The following is a 20,473-nucleotide window of genomic DNA, read 5'->3' on the forward strand; positions in this document are numbered from 1 at the left end:
GTCTGAACCTTGGGCCTCCCTCATAATAATAACATAACATTAATTAACAGCCAAATAGTTCCTATTCACCTTGTAATGAAAAACAGTATATGAGCCAGTCAGGCCAACTCAAGCATCATACTGATTTTTGATATTTTTCTGACAGCCCATCATGTTCTCTTTCATCATTCTGATAGTTTTAGTAGGAAATTTAGAACTGGCCTTCCTCGGTGCAGTAGACTGATCAATTGGAAGACAGGATACAGCATCTGAATTGTGAGGGGCTGATTTGGTGAGGAAAGGAAGCTCACATTCCTAAATCCAGCCTGATTTCTGAGGCTGTCGGAGGCCTTCCGATGGATTGGACAGTGGACTGTAACTTGTGATCAGCCACGGTTTCTCCTGGCGGTTTGGATGCTGCCAGAGTAATAGTAGTGAGCTCCCGAGGGGGCTGCACCACATTGCCTGAGTGCCTTCAACCGGCGAAATCTCCTGCAGTGCATGGTGGAGAGTTCTGGAAACAGAGCTCTGAATCCTAGTTTGGCCCTTAGTAACTCTGTGATTTGGGGCAATTTACTAATCTCTCTCTGCCTCAGTTTTCATGATCTGTAAAGTTGGTCTATAAAGAACCTTTCTTTCCTGACTGTCAGGAGGATTGAAAGAGGTACTCTATTTTAAAGCACTTCGCTGCATGGCTGGCATTTAGGAGATGCTTAAAAAGGTTTAATTGTGGTCGTCCCTGAGGCTCCTCTTTTCTCTCCTCCTTCCCCTTTCCTCCTCCTTTTACTCTTTGCAAGGGCTTTACGACACTTTCACAAGCACGGCTGGCAGATTATTTCTGAAATCTGCAGTCTCATTCTCCTAAATTTAGATGAAACCTTAGATATAGTATCTAAGTAAACAGTGTCTGATGGCCAGGAAATAAATGAAGGCCGATTTACAGTGAGAGCTCCCCAGACATGTGTGGTGCCAAGAGAAGTCCTTCTTTAGGTTTTTAGTAAAAAAATAGAACCATCTCTGAGAATGAAGAAAATGATGTAAAAACTTTGTAGGAGGGTTAAAGATAAATCTTTGCTACCCCAATCCTTCTGGCATTTTCATTGGCTAAGAAATGATCCTTCTAGAATAGTAACCACTCACTTGTACTGTGTAGTTTATCACTAAAGATCAGTTGAGGGAATTCATAAGCAGTGACAGAAAGCAGGAGATATCTAATCTAGAAATCTTCATTTGGGAGTAGAGGTTGGTCTCATCTATCTTTAATATCTCTCTCTTTTTTTTTTAAGATTTTATTTATTTATTTGACAGAGAGAGACACAGCAAGAGAGGGAACACAAGCAGGGGGAGTGGGAGAGGGAGAAACAGGCCTCCCGCAGAGCAGGGAGCCCAATGCGGAGCTCAATCCCAGGACCCTGGGACCTTGACCTGAGCCTAAGGCAGACGCTTAACAATTGAGCCACTTAAGCCACCCAGGCGCCCCTAATATCTCTCTTCTTATTCATGGTGGGCATGCAGTTGAATTTAACTAATTAAGAAACACTCTGGGGCGCCTGGGTGGCTCAGTCAGTTAAGCATCTGCCTTCAGCTCAGGTCATGATCTCAGGGTCCTGGGATCGAGCCCCTCATCAGGCTCTCCTTTCAACGGCAAGTCTGCTTCTCTCTCTCCCTCTGTGCTCTCTCTTGCTTTTGCTCTCTCTTAAATAAATAAACAAAATCTTTAAAAATATATTAAAAAAACACTTTTCCTGTATGACAGAATACTTTAGTGAAGTATTATTAAGTGTTATGCAAACTATTAACCTGTTAACTCCTTGTGACTGAGAAAAAGTAAAAAGAGTTTATTCTTTGAAAGGTGGGGCAGAGAGGGCACCGTGCTCTGGTGTGAGGGGGCAGACTGGCTTATCAGTGGGAGCTGTAAGAATGGACTTTGGCATAGACTGGCCTCTCATCAAGTGAGCAAATGACTTCTCAGAGCAGTGTTTCTCCACTGTGGCCTGGGGACTGTCTGTATCAGACTAAGGGGACTTGGGGGCACCTGACTCTTGACTTGGGCTCAGGTCATGACCTCAGGGTCATGAGATCGAGCCCTGCATGGGGCTCCTTGCTGGGGGTGGAGTCTGCTGAGGATTCTCTCTCTCCCTCTGCCCCCCACCTCGCTCATGCGTGCTCTCAATCTCTCAAAAAAAAAAAAAGAATGCGGGTACTTGTTAAAAGTGCAGACTTCTGAGCCTCACCCTGTCTAACTGAATCACCATGGCTGGGGCTAGGAATAGGTATTTTTATGAGTGAAATGATGATGCTAAGTACATGAACCATGAGACTCTATGGCATCCAGACAGCTGATTGATGGGCACTTGACTACAGACATGATGCCTCATGAAATTTCACTTTACAAGCCCAAACTTGGCTCATGTCTGGTCTGAGAAGACAATAGCCTCATGGAAAAACCGAAGCTGGTTTTTGTTTCCTATTGTGAGAATGATACATATTCATTGTAGAACTTTTTAAAATCATGTAAAAGTAGAAAGGATTAAAATAATGAATAGTATCTTAACAGGGCACACATTTTCATATGGCTGGCCATTTTGCTGAATATCATGAACATGGGATAAAGTTCATCGGACGTAAAATATATTCATAGTAATTATCACAGGACTATGCCTGCAAAAATATACTTTGGACAATAAAAACATTCATAATACAAAATTTAAACATTAACTGAATTCCCAATCAGGAACCCCTCAACTAGACATGTTTCCTTCATGTTCTAAAAATAAGAGGACAGATTTCAGGCATAGAAGAAAGTACAAGGAACCAAGGGGCAGGAGGTGGGGGCGGGAAGCGTTTATGGAATTCTCTCTCCAATACCGATTTAGTTCCATGAATATTTCTGACTGCTTGGCCTGGGATAAACTTGCTGGAGAACCCACCTTGCAGGACAAATGCCGATGGGGAGAGTTTGAAGCAAAGCTATCTGCCCGGTACTGTGATCATTATACCGACCATTTGACTCCCAGCATTTATTTTTGTATCCTTGGTCTTATTTGTTCTTTTCTGGCAGCATTCAGTTGATGGCTCAGACCTTTTGTAGCATATTGAAAAGGGTATAAAATATGCAGTAATACAGACTTTGGACTAATATATTTTCAAAAATGTTTCATGCCTCATTTCTCACGTAAATTCCTAGGTTGCTTTCAGCCTTCAGAGCGTCATTCATATTCATGATAGAAAAGAGGGATAACATTTATTACTTTCAGTGCTGGTGATATTAAGCCCCGTCAAGCACCCCCACCCAGGACTGCACCAAAACATTTTCTCCCTAAGCTGCTTCAGTGGAAAAAGTGTTGCTGCGTGAATTAATTTTTAAAAATATGTGTGTGTATGTAAATGTGGGTTAGGTTCTCTTCTAAGGGTTAGATCACTTTGCACCCATTTCATCCAATTTCTCCTTTGATGTCCTTTTCTTTGGAGACTGCAAAGCTTACGTATTTGAATTCTCAGCCTCCCCTTTAGTTAGGGTGGTCATGAGATCCAGTTCTGACCAGGGAATTGTAGTGAGAAATGCCTGGGGAGGGTTTTCTATTCGGGGGGGTTGGGGGCGGGAGGAGGGGGAAGCAAATCCTCCTGAGGAGAAAGTTTTGTCCTTTGCTCTTTTCTTGCTGGAAGCTGGGACATGGTATCTGCTGAGTTTGCAGCTGTCCTTTCACCAAAGGGCAAAAGGCACATGTTAAGAATAGTGGACCAGGGGAGTGCCTGGGGGGGGGCCAGTCAGTTAAGTGTCTGCTTTCAGCTTAGGTCATGATCCTGGAGTCCTGGGATCGAGCCCCACATCGGGCTCCCTGCTCAGTGGGGAGCCTGCTTCTCCCTCTGCCTGCCACTTCCCCTGCTTATGCTCTCTCTCTCACTCTGTCAGATAAATAAATAAAATATTAAAAAAAAAAAAAAAAGAATGGTGGAGCAGGCAAAGGCACAGAACCTGATTCCTCGGGGACACTCTTGGGTTACTGCATCAGCGCTGGACTGCCTATATTCAGACTCCTTGTTGTGAGGAATCATAAGCCCCACACTTGTTTAAGCCACTATGGTTGGGTTTTCTGTTCCTCAAAGCTGAACGTATTCCTCATGGATACACTTTATTTGTATAACTGCCACTTCTGCTAGTGCCGAGCCCTAATTGCTGTACGATATTCAACCAAACCTTGAGCACAGTTAGAGCGTGTCTCAACTCAGCCCTGACTGTGCAATCTAGACCAGCCTCCTCCAGGGTAATCAGCATCTAGAGCTGAGAGTTAGTCATTTAGTCCTTGAGAGAAAATTGGATTAGTAACAACAACAACAAAAAAAACAAAAAAACACCTCTTGGCTACATACAGCCCATTGGCAACATAGAGACTTGAAACTATATCCAATACAGGGGCGCCTAGGTGGCTCAGTCATTAAGCGTCTGCCTTCGGCTCAGGTCATGATCCCAGGGTCCTGGGATGGAGCCCCACATCGGGCTCCCTGCTCCGCGGAAAGCCTGCTTCTCCCTCTCCCACTCCCCCTGCTTGTGTTCCCTCTCTTGCTGTGTCTCTGTCAAATAAATAAAAAAATCTTAAAAAAAAAACTGTATCCAATACAGCACACCATTGTTGGAAAAAAATGTGTGGACTGGATCAAAGTGGGACTGCTTTTTGGTGAGCTTAACTGAGGTGGCTTGACACGAGGTGACTGGGAAAATAAGGTTGTGCTGTGAACTGGGAGAGGCGGGTCCCTCATTAGGTTTCATCAGACAAATTTGGGGTGGTTCTAGTCAAAGGTGTGAACAAACTCTAAGGCAGGAAAAAAAACAGGCCAAAACGACAGGTTGTTTAACTTTTGTGTATGATGTAATATAAAAATGAACAAATTATGTTGTGCATCATTCTTATTTTCTTTTTTTTTTTTTAAAGATTTTATTTATTTATTTGAGAGAGAGAATGAGAGACAGAGAGCATGAGAGGGAGGAGAGTCAGAGGGAGAAGCACACTCCCTGCCGAGCAGGGAGCCCGATGCGGGACTCGATCCCGGGACTCCAGGATCATGACCTGAGCCAAAGGCAGTTGCTTAACCAACTGAGCCACCCAGGCGCCCGCATCATTCTTATTTTCAAGTACTTTCTTATCCATTATATAACTTTGCTACCGTATTAGTTATCGGTCTTCAAACTCCCTCTCCCTACTCTAGGCAGGGGTTTCTGCTTCTTGCTGGAGGCCGTTTGGAGGAATCAGTACCTCATCTTGTTGGCCTTTCCATGTGTCTGCTGGAGTATATCAGAGTGTGGCATTTGGCTTCCCCCAGAACGAGTGATCCAAGGCACAGAGTAAGAAGGAAACCATGATGCCTTTTAAGACTTAGTCTCAGAAGTCATATGCCATCACTTCTACCTTATTCTATTTGTTATGGACGAGTTATTAAATCCAGCTCATACTAAGGAGAGGGGCATTATAACCCACCTTTTGAAGAGAGCAGTATAAAACAATTTATGAACATATTTTGAAACTACCAAAGCTACCTAATAATATTACGACATTGTAGATGGAGGAGTTTTCCTATATCCCAAGAGCAATATTTTAACTCATTTGCAGATAGAAAGAATGTAGAGCTCTATTTGTTAGCTAGAAGAAAAATATAACCTCTTTTTTTAATAGAAGATTTTACAGAGTGGTTTTAGTTGGTGTTAAACGAACATTGCGTGTTAGTATGAAACCCACATCTTGGTCTCTGGTGAAATGAAATTAAAATCAGAATAGATTTTCCTATTTTAGTATCCAAAGTCATGTTCGCTCTATCTATCATCTATCTATCTATCTATCTATCTATCTATCTATCTATCTATCCATCCATCCATCTCTCCACCCCCTTTTAAAACAAGGAAAGAGGTTAAGCTGTCCCCATTTCAACTTTGTTTATACACAGAAAAAGAATTGCCTGGTTTTAACAAATGAATTTTATGAATGAACTCTATTCCTTAGCCAAGTTCTTACTTATATATATATATGGGTATTATCCCATCTTGATCATTCTAAAAGGTTGAAAGGAATTATCTAGGTATTCCTTAGCATTATTCTCATTTTTAAAATAATTATAAAATTCAAAAAATGGCTTGAAAAAACATTCTGGTAACTTACACTGTGCCAAGCACCAAGTACTAGTTGACATCTTTAAAATGTAACACAAACCTGAAAATGTGGGCCTAATCCTTTACAAATCCACATGCTAAACCCAATGGCAAAATAAAATCCAGTCACTCAGTACTAGCTTCAGTCACTTCAGCTATTCTGTTGATTTCTACTTCTTGTCTTTTGGTCCTTGGCTAGAATTTGTGGGACTTTTCCTTAGCTTTGGACTTTATAGTCCAAACTTGCTTCACCTTTAGATGGGTGATAACTTTAGACTTTGAACTTGTTTAAATTCTCTGTGTCTCAGTTTCCTTATGTGTAAAATGTGTAAAATGGTGATGAGAAAAATTTCTTATGATTGTTATAAATATTAAATGAAACAGCATATGCATATTCCCCCAGAAGATGTTCAGTGATCATTGTGTCCTCTCCCTAAACTCCTTGCAATCCCATTGTAGGCCTCACTCTCAGAATAAAATTTGAAATTTCCTTCTATTCCATTGTAAACTCCATCCAAGGCCCTTTGCTTAATACCAGGTACATGGATTTTTCAAGTAGATGTCAACAGTGAGGAGCTTACATTGACAAGTACTACACATAATAAAAAATATCTTGTGCTATTATTCCAGATATTACCTAACTCCAAATGTGTATTTGGTTTGAGTTTAAACTCTGATCAGAGTTTCAAAAACAATGCCTATTATATACCTAATAGTGAAGGGCAGAAAGGGAGTAAGGTATAGACTGCTTCATAAACCATTTTCTTGATCCTAACTCTTTCTACCAAACTTCTTCTGAGTTTTGGATCATGTGTTGGGACTGAAGTTAGTGAACGATGGGGAGCAAATCCGCTATATATATAATATGTATACATACTATATATACATACCTGCACACAGATATTCATCTTTATATGTATTTTATGAAATGGTACTCAATGTACCTTGTTAACTTGATGATTATTAAAATTGAGAAAATGGATCCTTTCTCCATTATTTTGGCACCTGTGTGGTTTTACTTTTGTTTTTTTAAGGAATGTTAACATCAATCTTGTCCTTTTCTTTTTCTAATGCTAAAGAGAGTAGCTTTTCATACTGGAGTCCATCTCACTGTCAAAGACTACTGCCCATGGAATGGTAGGAAACTTCTCTCCAAATAATACTATTTAACTGGTTTTTCTGTTTCCCAATAATTTCCCAATAATTATAGTACAGTAAGCATAATTTTCTATAGTTTGCCACATAGACGTGTTTTTAGAGAACATAAAAGACTCGTCCTTATCGAGAAGCTTACTGACTTAAGCCTAAAGCAGTACCTCTAAAGAATGAGTTTTTATGTAAAAATGTTTTCCCAAATTTAGCAATTTCTCCTGATATTAAGGAAAATTTTATAGTGTTAAAAAGTTTATCTCTGTGTGCCAACTTTCTCTTACAATATTAAAATCCTCAGATCACCTTAACCACCTTCCTTTCCTTGTTGGGCCATTGCTAAACAGAAATTCAGGGAAAATACATGTTTTAGAAGGTATGGAAAATTTGCAGGACCCTCATGGACATCAGCACATCTTGAAGTGTTACAGACATGAATCAACTGTAAGCCCTCTTTACAATTATTTTTCCAGACTTGCTTTTGGGACCACTGCTAGCCAAATTATACAGATTTATTTGATTATTATTTCCTAAAATGTAATATAAACTTGCAGATTCTGTGGCAAATAACTACCTTCAGTAAATCTTGTTTCTTTATGTAGGTATGAATATGATCGTTTCAAGGTATCTCCATTCACAGCACTCTCTTCCCAACGATAATTAACATGTTAACATCTAAATTTAATAGTTTTCTTCTCAACAGTAGTTTTTTGCCTAAGGGATGATAGCTATTCTAGGTAGGAAGAGGTGATGAAAAGGTACTATTTAAATATTACTTCTATTTCCTGAAAACTACTGTACTCTGCCCTTGGTAGTTCCATGCCTTCTAAAAAATAACTAGTTAAATATCAAAGAGCTGTAGGAAGGAAAAAAAAAAAACAACAACTGAATCTTGATGAATACAAAGAGGACTTCCCAGATGAAAATAAAGCTAGGCATTTTGGAGGACTAAGAAATAACTTAATTAGAGACAGAATCAAGAGAACCAGATCAAGAGACCTGGAGCTACCACTATGCTCTTGGGCTACTAAATTCACATTTCTGTGCCTCAGTTTCCTTCTTTTGAAAGTAAGGTAGTGGACTAGATGAATACAAAAACTTGTTGAAGCTCTAATAATATGTGATCAATAGTAGCTCATTCTCATTTTTTCCCTGATATTCTTCTGAAGTCCAAGAGTTGGATGTAAAGTAACAAAAGGAGATACTTATCTACTTTAATGTCCCTAAACTTGTTAGAGGAACAGTGAATTCCTGTGATTGAAGTACAGAGAGGCAAAGTGGCTTGCTCAAGTTCACATGGCTAGTCACAAAGCAGAGCATCACAGTAAAGCAGCCCCGTGTCTGCAGACCAGGGCTGGTTCTATCAAACCAGGTGATTTTTTGTTTCTTTATTGTGCAGATTAAACTATAACTCCTAGGTACAAGGGTTGTATTCATGTAATTTCCTACACCCATAGCTCATTGTATGCTAGGACTCTAGTAAAAATTAATTAATTTGTATGCTGACACTTAAATTTCCTACTGCACACATTTTTGCGTCAGCTAGAGGGTGTACCCAAAAAGAGAAATAGTCTAATGAACAGTTCTGGAAACTTCTTCCAAATTTCAGAACAGAGGATATTACACAGGAAGCAATCTCTGACTTGCATAATCCAGGCAGCTCCCAACTGACTTCACAGTGTCTCCACACTAAAAGACTGACCCCAACATATAGGTAAATAAGCAAAGAGCAGTCTTGGCTCCTCCCATACAGAAGTGGGGAAAGATGGCCATTAACTTCCTTGTGCCATGGAAAATAGAGCCTGTATGGCACATTATATTCCAAGACCAGAATTGTGAACACCAAAATCTACTTGAGAGGAAGCAGAAGGAGCCAGAAACCTGTGTTAGAACTTGAGTAGGTGATTTGTATTTATATAGTGAGATAAGACTGTTACATAAAGGGCTTTGTTAGACATGCTAAATTACACTGTTCAAATGCCTCTTAATTCTCTAGGCAAGTACATTTCCCTTCCCCACATTACCTTATGCAATCTTCTCTCCTGTGAATAACCATCACATTTTATTTGTACTTCTCACATGACACATATTAACCTTTTCCTCCAGATGTTTTTTTAAGATTTTATTTATTTACTTATTTACTTGAGAGAGCGAGTGAGCGAGAGAGAGCAACAGCGGGGAGGGGCAGAGGGAAAGGGAGAAACAGACTCCCCGCTGAGCAGGGAGATGGACTGGGGACTGATCCCAGGACCCTGAGTTCATGACCTGAGCCCAAGGCAGACACCCACGTGCCCCCCTCCAGATGTATTTTTTAAATTTTTTTTTAAGATTTTATTTATTTATTTGACAGAGAGACAGCAAGAACAGGAACACAAGCAGGGGGAGTGGCAGGCAGAGGGATGCGGGACTCGATCCCAGGACCCTGGGATCATGACCTGAGCTGAAGGCAGACGCTTAACAGACTGAGCCACCCAGGCATCTCTCTCCTTCTGCTTCCTCTCAAGTAGGAAAGGAAAAATGAAAGGGGGGAATCAGAGGGGGAGACGAACCATGAGAGACTATGGACTCTGAGAAAACAAACTGAGGGTTCTAGAGGGGAGGGGGGATGGGTTAGCCTGGTGATGGGTATTAAAAAGGGCACGTACTGAATGGAGCACTGGGTGTTATACGCAAACAATGAATCATGGAACACTACATCAAAAACTAATGATGTAATGTATGGTGATTAACATAACATAATAAAAAAAATTAAAAAATTATGCTTAATCTTATTTTAAGTATTGGTCCAGTGTTTGTTTAATTTTAGTTTCTATTACTTAAAAAATAATAAATTTTATAATTACAATTATATAATACCTAACATCAACATGGCACTTTTCAACCAATTATTTTTTTCAATCAATTCATTTATATAAATGTATTATTTTCAGATTGTCTTTTTAGTTAGTTGTAGTTCCAAGAAAGCATTAAAATAATTCTCTGAAATGAGACTTGTTTGTTTTCATAGGTTGCATTGATTGATTTTAGTTCATAATTCTTTAGGTTTTATTACTGTCCATTGAGTTACTAAATGTTAACTGATCATTGTGACCTTACAGATTATATTTTTAGAGTATGTTTTAAGTCATAAATAAAGAGTAGTTCCTTTTATATAGAAGAGAACGTATATACAGCTTTGGGGTTTTAATAATCTCAGCATTTAAAGCAATTTATTTTTGGTTTTACCATGAAAATAACTTTCCTCATTTTTATCCAGTCTCTAGGTATTTTTTTCAAGTGGCTAGGAAAAATTCACAGTGGAAAAACTTAGGTACTTACGTTCTGCTTGGTAGAAATAAATTTGATTATAAAAACCTGTATTCTAAACATATTTTTAAATTATAGAATTTCTCCTAATTATAGGAGTAAAATATGTTCATTGTAGAAAACTTGGGGGGTGCCTGGGTGGCTCAGTCGTTAACCGTCTACCTTCGGCTCAGGTCATGATCCTGGGGTCCTGGGATCGAGCCCCGCATCGGGCTCCCTGCTCTGCAGGAAGCCTGCTTCTCCCTCTCCCACTCCCCCTGCTTGTGTTCCCTCTCTTGCTGTGTCTCTCTCTGTCAAATAAATAAATAAAAAACCTTTAAAAAAAAAAAAAACTTGGAAAATGCAGGGTATTTAAAGAGGTGGGGAAAGCCACTTAAAGTGGTGTTTGTACTTTTTATACAAATTTACATACTGATTTTTCACTTAATAGTGTATTGTGAGCATTTAAAAGAAATCATTTCTAAAGCCTAAAATTGGTAAATCTTTAGTAATTAAGTGAAGAGTCAGAAGACTTGGAAGCTCAGAAAAATTGTCAATGCAAAATACATGAAACTATCTGAGGTTTCATTTCAGGGAGTTCATTACAGGCTTTCTTTAAAATAAACCAAGATATTAATTTTAAAAGATCTCTATTTCCCCTGTTGAAGAAATTATGTGAAATAGACATCAACTGATCAGGCTTTTTCTATTTGAATACTTGTTAAACAAGAGGTCATGAGAGAGGAACAGTTTTCTAAATCAGAAGAACAAAAAAAGAACAAAGGGAAATTATTTTACTTCATGAGAAGTTTATCATGTTACTTTCCAACTTCCTTTTCATTAGTGGGATAAAGAGTACACAATTCAGACAGTTAGGTGATCTGGATTTAGTTTCCGTAAGCCTAAGTTTCTCCTGCATGAAAGGAAGGGATACTATTGGAAAAAATTTAAATTCCCTTGTAGTGAAATATATGTGGGAAAGAAGATATGTGTGTGTGTTTAAAGAGGTGTTTAATATATATATATTTTCATGTATTACATCTGTATATGAATAAATAATATATAAGAAAAATAAAAGGTATCTATATATTCATGTATCTCCATATACTCATATATATCTATATGAAAGAGGAAATATATATATATTTTATATATATATATGAAAGAGAATAGACCTATAAATCGGGGAGTGTCTTCCTGATACTTATCCTCTATTGGGGAAACATATTTAATAATCAAAACCCTGGATTTGATTGGTCTTAATTTGGCTGTCAATTCTAGATAATTAGTAATTATGCTGGCTTCTAAATAAAAATCTTGTGAGAAAGGACACTGGATTAAAAGTCAGAATACTTGATTCTCATCCTTGCTCTATTATTAATGAATTATCTTTCTCTGGATAAGCCACTTAGCTTCTCTGGTTTTTCTCATTTTTTAAATAGGCTGGTAGACTAGATGTCCAATAAGTTCCATCCCAGCTCATAAAATATGGTTGTAGGACTATTCCAGTTCAATAATTTATTGATGCTAGTTTCTAAAAATTATTCTATCATCCTAATAGTCAAGCAAAATGTCAGAAAGTGAGGTATTTAACATTTCTAACAAAATTTTTACATTATTTAAGGAATGTGAGCAAAATAAAGATATGCACATTTATATATGAAAGATATAGTATATACATAGTAAAATATACATATGAAAAATATTTATATTCACATATAATTGCCATTTTATAGGAGAAAAATTTAAACTAAATACAAAAATTTTCTTACCTCTTTCTCGCAGTCTCAATCCCTAATTGTTTTTCACATCATTACATTTTAAAGAAATAGATTTTACCAAATCAAGTCCTCATCCATTTATTCATTCATTCATTTTGTATCATTACTTCAACTAATTCATACAGAGTACCAACTATCAACAATGTTACAGGTACTGAGGATACTTCATGGTACCTATATGGAAGGTTATAGTTTCTGCCTTCCTTCAGTTTAGAGTCTATGGGGAAGGAAGACATTTAACCAATGATGACACAAAAATATAAATCTGAAATTGTGGTGAAAGCCAAGAAGGTAAAAGAATAGGGACCTAATTTGGACTTGGGAGTCAGGAAAGATCTCTCTGAAAAATGACGTTTAGGAGGAAGCTGCAGGGGTGAGTAGGAATTAACCAGTCCAGGTGAATGAGAATATGCATTCCAGGCAGAGAGAGCAGCATACATAAAAACACTCAGAAAACAAAGTGCTTTGGAGATTGGGAATCTAAAAGTCTTCACCTTGTGAGTGTGAAGGGAGTCTGGAGACCTAGGTCTTACAGACCCAGTCAAGTATTTGGGATTTTATTTAAAGAACACTGGGCAATTTTGCAGTAATTTAAGCAAGATAGTAATATCATCAGATTTACATCTTTCAAAGAGAACTCTAACATTATATTGTGAATCAACTGAAGAAAGGCAAAAGTAAAAAAACAAAACAAAACAGAGACTTGGCAGTAGTTTCAATGAGAGAAGATTAAACTAGGGTGGTAACAATGGAAATAGTGAAAAAGAAACAGGTTCAAGATACATTTTGGAGGACAGACCAAACTCAATAATGGAATAGACCAAATTCAGTAATGGAATAAATATAAGTAAACAAAGGAGAGGTAAGTGGCAAAGGTGATAATCTGATTTATGGAATGTGCATGAGGGTGGATGAAGATGGCATTCACTGAGTGGAAGAGGAATTTAAGCATTTAGTTTTGAGAGAAAAGGAGTTATCAGAATATAGGAGTTAGAGAAAGAACAGCCGGAAAGAGTGAAAGGAAAACCAGAAAATATGTGTCACAGAGGCCAAGAAAATAAATTGTTTCCTGCAGATCATCATGGTCAGTATTGCTGCATATCAAGCAATAATGGAGCCTGAAAATAGTTCATTGGAAAACAAACGCAATCTAAATGGAATAGTAGAGGCAAAAGCTGATTGACAAGTAATGAGGGGAGTTGAAAGGATGAGAAATTAGAGGAATTAAAGGAAGCATACACAGTTAACTTTTCTGAGAAGCATGCCCGGGAAAGGGAGCAGAAAGAGTGGTAAATAAAATATGGTGAATTAAAGATGGATAAGATCAGAACATATTTTGAATGCTTTTGGGAGAAGCCATTTAAAAAGTAAGATGATCAAAATTCAATAAAGAGGGAAGAAGAATATTAGAACAAATACATGTTCCTCAGCTTGTTCTACAAAAGCCTCCTTGAGGGTCCCTCATCAGGTCTCTGGCTGATCTTACAATGCTCTTCCCTCTGTTCTCTTCCTTGCGCATGCTAAGAATTCTTCCAGGACCTTCAGCTTTGGAACCTTTGCACAAGCCCTACCTTCACAGGAATTCTCTTCCCCCTGCTAGTTGCTGGGCTGACCCTTCTCTGTTATCCAGGTCCTAGTTCTGGAAATGACCTCCCTGACCATCCACTGAATTCAAAGATATCTGCAAATCTTCACATCCGGTTCCCTCTTATAATTCAGGCTCAGCTTCAGTATCCTTAGTGAAACCACCCCCGACCATCACCCAGTGTAAATTAGTAATCCTCCCCCATCCACACTCAGTCATGCTGTTAACTGTTAGCATAGCAGATATCACATTTTCTTGTTTATGTATGTGTTTATATGTTTATGGTATATCACTTCCCTCTAGAATGTAGACCGTATGAAAGCAGGGGTCTCATTTTACTTGTTCAATGCCATATCCTCAGAATGTGTGACAGTGCCTGGCATACAGTAGGGTGCTCAATAGAAGTTCATGTATTGGTTGGATGGTGAGTTCAATTTATGAGTCTGTCTTCTTAGAAAACATCTAGAAATTAAAAGGCACATTATTATAAGTTTTAATCAAATTCAGCACAAATATACAGGTAACAGATTAGGGGACTATAGTGAATAACATTATAATTTTGAAAATATTATAAAGGATTTCTTTTTAATAGATAATCTTAATGATTCTATTATCTCATCATAATATCTACTCTAACTTTCATCCCTCAGTTATGTACTACCTAATAGCAAGAGGTTTTTTGGAAGTACTTTGCTATTAGAAAGTAGTCAGTCTAGGGTGCCTGGGTGGCTTAGTCAGTTAAGTGCCTACCTTTGGCTCAGGCCATGATCCTAGAGTCCTGTGATAGAGTCCCACAGCAGGCTCCCTGCTGAGTGGGGAGCCTGCTTCTTCCTCTCCCTCTGCCTCTCCTCCCCATTCGTCCTCTCTCTCTCTCAAATAAATAAATAAAATCTTAAAAAAAAAAAAGAAAATAGTCTAGTGTAAAAAATTTACTATGGATAATCCATTTGGTGGATAAAACCTATGTATGAACTCAAGAGTGTATTTATATTCGGCAAACATTTATCAAGCCATATACTCTCCTAGACATAATGGGATTAAAAATGAATAAAATGCAATAGATTGATCTCTATCAACTCAAAGATCTGTGAGTGATTAGAGATACAAAAGTTAACGAGACTGTTCTTTGAAAAGACTATAATACAGTTTGAACAAAGTAATGAGAGGTCCATTTGTTTTAACACCTCTGGGCCATGAGCTCTCGCTTATATGAATTTAGACACCATACAAATGCTTTCATTCCTCGGGCAAATCATTAATACGAAATTCAGTTACCCTGGTATATAACACCTTTCCCCATATCAAGTGAATGTCATTTTCACAAAGAAGGGGGAGGGAGAAGGCTATTTTTGATGCCAGGGTTTCAGTGGAGCAATTAAGCATCAGCTGTAATAGGAGGAGGTTGCCATATGAAAAGAAGTACAACAAAGAGAATTATCGTGCTCAATGGTTGTGCAATGTCAGCTTATTATTTCTGGAAGGGCCTTAAGATTAGAAAATGACTCTTCTTGAGTTACAGGGCCTGTAAAGCCAAGTAACTCAGAAAATACTGAAAAGGAATACAGGAGAAAATAATACAAAAATAAATAGCAATAGAAATTGTGTTGAGCTGAGCATGACCTTTGGAAAGAGAGGGAAGATTTTTGCGTATCTAAGAAAATCTCATCACAGGCCTCCCTGAAAGATTAAAATGATTTCAATATTTTCCCATTTATTTAATGCAAACAGGTATGGCTTGCTCTGACAAAACGTCACATTTCCTACTCAGGTGCTATTATGCAGAGACAGAACAAGTTTATAGGGGTTGCTCAAAGTCATTCTTAAAGACCAAGAATAAGTGCTGAAAATAATGATTGGAAATGTTTGTGTGCCAGAGATCTTTTTCTCGCAAACATTTCTTTGGGCTTATTTCGTCTCAAAGGATTGGAAAGCATTATTAGCAATATATCTCATTCAAACAATAATGAGGAAACAGGTCATTCACCTTTTGAAAACTGCAGTATCTATTTAGATGTCATTTATCAGCTGTTCAATGGAAAGATTGAGGCAAAAGCAGAGGGAGGAATATTTCTGCATCCAGAGATTTCTGGATGAAAAAGAAGTATTCCTCTATATATTACTTCATATCTAGTTAACAGCACAGAATACAACTACTTTACCAATTTTAAATTTAGCACATAAAGTATGAATTTCCAAAATATTTTGAAATTATTATGAGAAAGCTATCCTAAATATAATAAGTAAAAGCAGTATAAATACAGATTTGCTAACATTAAACTAGAGGGAAGCGTTTCCGTATCTTTCAAAGAAATTTCGAGTCATTAGGCAGTATTAATTCTTCTATCCAAATTTTTTGCTATAATAAACCAGTGACACTTAACATCCTAACTAAAACATAATACAGAATGCCATGGCTCTTCTGTTTTGTTTTTTTGCTCGGTGTCTAGCTTCTAAAAAGCAAAAGGCTATATAAAGAAAAGTGTATTATTTGAAAACAGAAATAAAATGCTGTTTTATCAGAAATTTCCACAAGGAAAAATGAAGAAAATCTGATTTTTGCTTTTTTGTGTGTGCATGCCGTCAGTCTGTTCCCACACTTGCAAGTAGCAACTTTAAACCTCTTGTTCCTTCTTTGTTACCCTGCAAAGACCTTGTTTCTTTCCACTATTTCACAGTGAGCACGAGCGACCATTTATAGATGGTTCCAGATTCAATCCATTTTGCTGCATGTTGAAATTTAAAAAAAAAAGGTAAAAAACACCCTGCTTTAGTATGACTGGCCGGTTGTAATATATTTTACACGTCTGAGACCAAAAAATGGTCTGCTTTCAAGTTATTGCTTAAAATTGTCCCAGGCTATGGGTTTTAAGGTCACATTATGAATTTTCCCACATTAATGATCTCGACACATTTTATATTTAGCCTTTTGTGAAGAAGAATTTGTCTTTACCTTGAGCTGTGTTTGTGCTAGGCCGTAAAATCAGGTGGTGACCCAGTGGAATCAATGGGGATGTTAAAGAGACTACAGCAAAAGGTCCAGACCAAGAAAGCCAGGGTGCCGAGTCTGAAGGAGATGAAACCTACATTCATAAATCTCCGTAAGTCAGCAGTCAAAATGCTGCTAAAAGTTCTTTGAGAAAGAACTGGGGTAGCGTATATGAAATGAAGGCCATTTTGATAAGGCCGTAAAATAATCATTAAACGTTGAGGGTTTTTAAATTACCAATTTATTTGTGAAACAGATATCCTTAACCTATCCCTGAATTTTCCTTTATATACCCCATATCTCCTTCCCTTCAAGACCAGACTCAGGGATAGAGTGGGAGAAAGAGATAGTCAGATCAGCACTGTCCACTATCCCCATTCTTTGACCATGGAAAGCAGTATCTTTCAATTTTGATGTGCAACTTAGACGTTCATTTATTTATTCACAATTACATGCTATTGATCATAATCTTTCATTTACACCAGTTAAACATTTGAACTGAAAGAGATTCAATGATACGGTACAATTTACTATGGGTAATACATATTTCTAATTTCTGTAACTGTTTTATATATTACCAGAAATTTCATGAGACCCTTCACCACATGTAAATATATGTCTCACTAATCAACTTCGTAGTATTAAAGATATACCTTCTTTTTGTTGTTTTCTCAGTCTTGATCTTCCTTTTCGAAAATATTTCACTGTGACAAATACTGTATGCATAAATGTCTTTATAGATTGATACCAGAAAAAAAATTAGAATCAATAGGATTTCAGCCCATGTACACTGAGATTTCATTTTCTTATGAAAGGGGAATATTTCATCTACTTCCTTATGATGCTGTCTATACACATTACCTCAAAAAATTTAAAAAAAACATTAAGAATATAAGCATTCCATATCATGTCTATATGATGTGGGGAATTTTTTTAATTTAAAATTGTAATTTTTCTGAATCTTTCAGTATACTATTTGCATGTGGCTTTCAGTCATTGTAGTCAAACTGAATTTAATCATTATATACAGCTTCAAAATATTTTAGGTAAACTTATCTTTACAAAACAAAGCATTTACTATACAAAAGATCACTCTTTAAAGAATTGCAGTTATAAATTATTTTGTTAAATTAAATGACCTCCCGTTTTATGCTGTGGTGTTCACTCATTTCTACTATAGAAAAGGAAATACAATATTCATAATTTCTACATGTGCAAAAGTATTAGACAGACTTACTTATTTTTCTTTGTCATTCAGAAGATGAAGATGAAACGTTGATTTCCTGTATAAAATTAGCCAAATCCCAAGAAAAGAAAATTAATACTGTTAGCACAAAAGGAAAGGAAGAAATGAAGCTTGGATTGGATTCTATTTCGGCATCACTGGCTAGATCCAGCACTGCAACTGGTTGCAACTTGGCCGACATGTTATCCCACAACGAAGGTGAAGTTCAGATGTGGAACAGCTGGAAGACTTTTCCAGAAAACCCTCTCTGGACATGTGCTGATTTCCAAATTGCCCAAATTGGACCCTGGAACAACTGTTCTCACTGCACTCACCACCCACCACTTAAGCCTTCTTATACAGATTCGGATCTCCCACACTCTTGGGTAAGTTTGTAAGCTAAAGCAATGTATCATCTCATCTGGATGTTTTAATGAAAGTGCTAATCAGTCAAATTTATCAGTATCAGGAAAGTTACTAGAACTAGAGTTGTCTTTCCAAAAACCAATGTAGCTCTTGTGACTTTTGCTATCATGTTACTATTGTGTATATACCTCGTGTTCAAATAAACTACTGCACAGTATTTTTTAGAGAATTTTTTTTTTTTTTTTTTTTTTTTTTAAGTTGAGGGAAAACTTTGGATGTTCATTCAGATCAAGATGTGGATTGAATTGTCTAAATCACTGCGGTGGTCATGAAGTTTCACTGACAAATAATAGCTAATTTAAATAAGCGTTTTCCATGTGCCTGCCATTCTTCTAAGTACTTTATTATTTTATTTAAATCTCACAACAACCCTGTAAGGTAGGGAAAGTTATTCTAATACTGATTTCCCCATTTTATGATGGAGAAAAATGAGGCACAAAAAAGTTAGCAGCAGGTACAATATCACAGAGCTAACAAAAAGTGGAGCCAAGATCTAGAACCTAGACAGTCTTATGCTAAGGATCCTGCTTTTAGCTAATATATTGTAGTGTTTCCCATACACTAAACTAGGCCCTAAGGCAATATGGTGCAAGAGAAAGAGTATGGACTCTGGAGTTACACAAAATTGGGTTTGGATCCAAGCTCTGCTACTTGTTTGGCTTGGGCAAATGATTAAAACCTTTCAACTTAATTTTCCCAATTATAAAATGGAAATAGTAATATTAAATTCATGAGGTAATTGAGAAACTGAAACTAAATAACACAAATATCCTAGGACTTAAGAGTAATTTTTTTTCACCTTGATTGTAGGTTACTTAAGGCATGTGTTTTGTACCTTCATTTCTCTACAGTTCATGGTCATTTGTACTTGTAGTGAATAAATGGAACAACTTTGTGTTTCTAGGATCCCTACTCTATACCATTTTGCTCTAAGAATCCGTCTCTCACTAGACAGATGCTATATTTCATGGTGCATTAGAGCTCTCTGAAGAGGCTTGGAGTCCTTTTCACCTTTCAAGACTTGTGTATTAAGTTAAGTCTTTGCAGACTAGAGCTAAAGTAATCTGTGTTCAAAGTACCACATTAAATATTACAGGTGTCTAGCAGCAGACTTGGAACTGATAAAACTGTCCAACATCAATTATTTTTAGGAACGTCTCTGCCACTTCCTTAGCTTCATCTTCTCTTTTGGGGCCACTGGACTTAGTGGCCTTCTTCCTGGAGTACTTTCTTAGAGAGCAGCTGATAATATAATTAGGAACTACTTCTGAAGACTCCTCTTGACAGCTTCAGAATCAGGATCAAGAATAATGACTACTTGGCAAGTAGTAAAGCTGGTGTATAAGAATCTAAATTCACATATTTAGGGCTTCTTTTAAGAGTAAAATCTGGAATCCTTAACTTGGCAGTCCTGGATTTTAGCAATCTGACCTCAACCTAACTGTTCAGCATTGTCTACAACTTCTTCCTTGTGTATTTCCTGTGCTGGACTGCCAAACTGGAATGATTTGCTTATTCCTAATGACTGTCTTGTACTTTCCTGCCTCTCTTTGTGTTTACGTATTGGCCTCCACCTAGCATGTTATTCTCGCCTTTAACCATTAGCCTAGCCCTTAAGACTCAGATTACTTTGTTGTCCTTTAGAAAGACTTCCTGGGTCATGCCAGATTCAAGTAATCACTCCTTCCTTTGAAATTCTAGAGAACTTAAAGGCATTATTCTTCCATTATATATTTATTAAACTCATATTGGCATCACTGTGGATCAGTTTGCAATATTGGGCACTGGGGCACATACACTGCCCATGTCTTCACGGAGCTCACCGTACTCTACCTTACAGTGGAATTAGTTGAGCATTTGTTTATTTGCTATAGGTAATTTATCTTTGTATCCTCCATAGTCCCTAAAATATGATGGG

At 37.4% G+C, this 20,473-nt stretch overlaps 1 protein-coding gene across 1 annotated transcript in view; it reads left to right on the forward strand.

Annotated features, from left to right (window-relative positions):
* Positions 1 to 20,473, forward strand: part of SAMSN1 (SAM domain, SH3 domain and nuclear localization signals 1) — a 135,553-nt gene that overhangs the window by 35,375 nt on the left and 79,705 nt on the right. The window contains 1 exon segment of the mRNA XM_021679282.2: positions 18,163 to 18,515. Coding sequence (XP_021534957.2) covers positions 18,163 to 18,515 — 353 coding nt within the window.

The sequence above is a fragment of the Neomonachus schauinslandi genome, chromosome 1 (assembly GCF_002201575.2).
Source record: "Neomonachus schauinslandi chromosome 1, ASM220157v2, whole genome shotgun sequence".
NCBI classification, from domain to species: Eukaryota; Metazoa; Chordata; class Mammalia; order Carnivora; family Phocidae; genus Neomonachus; species Neomonachus schauinslandi.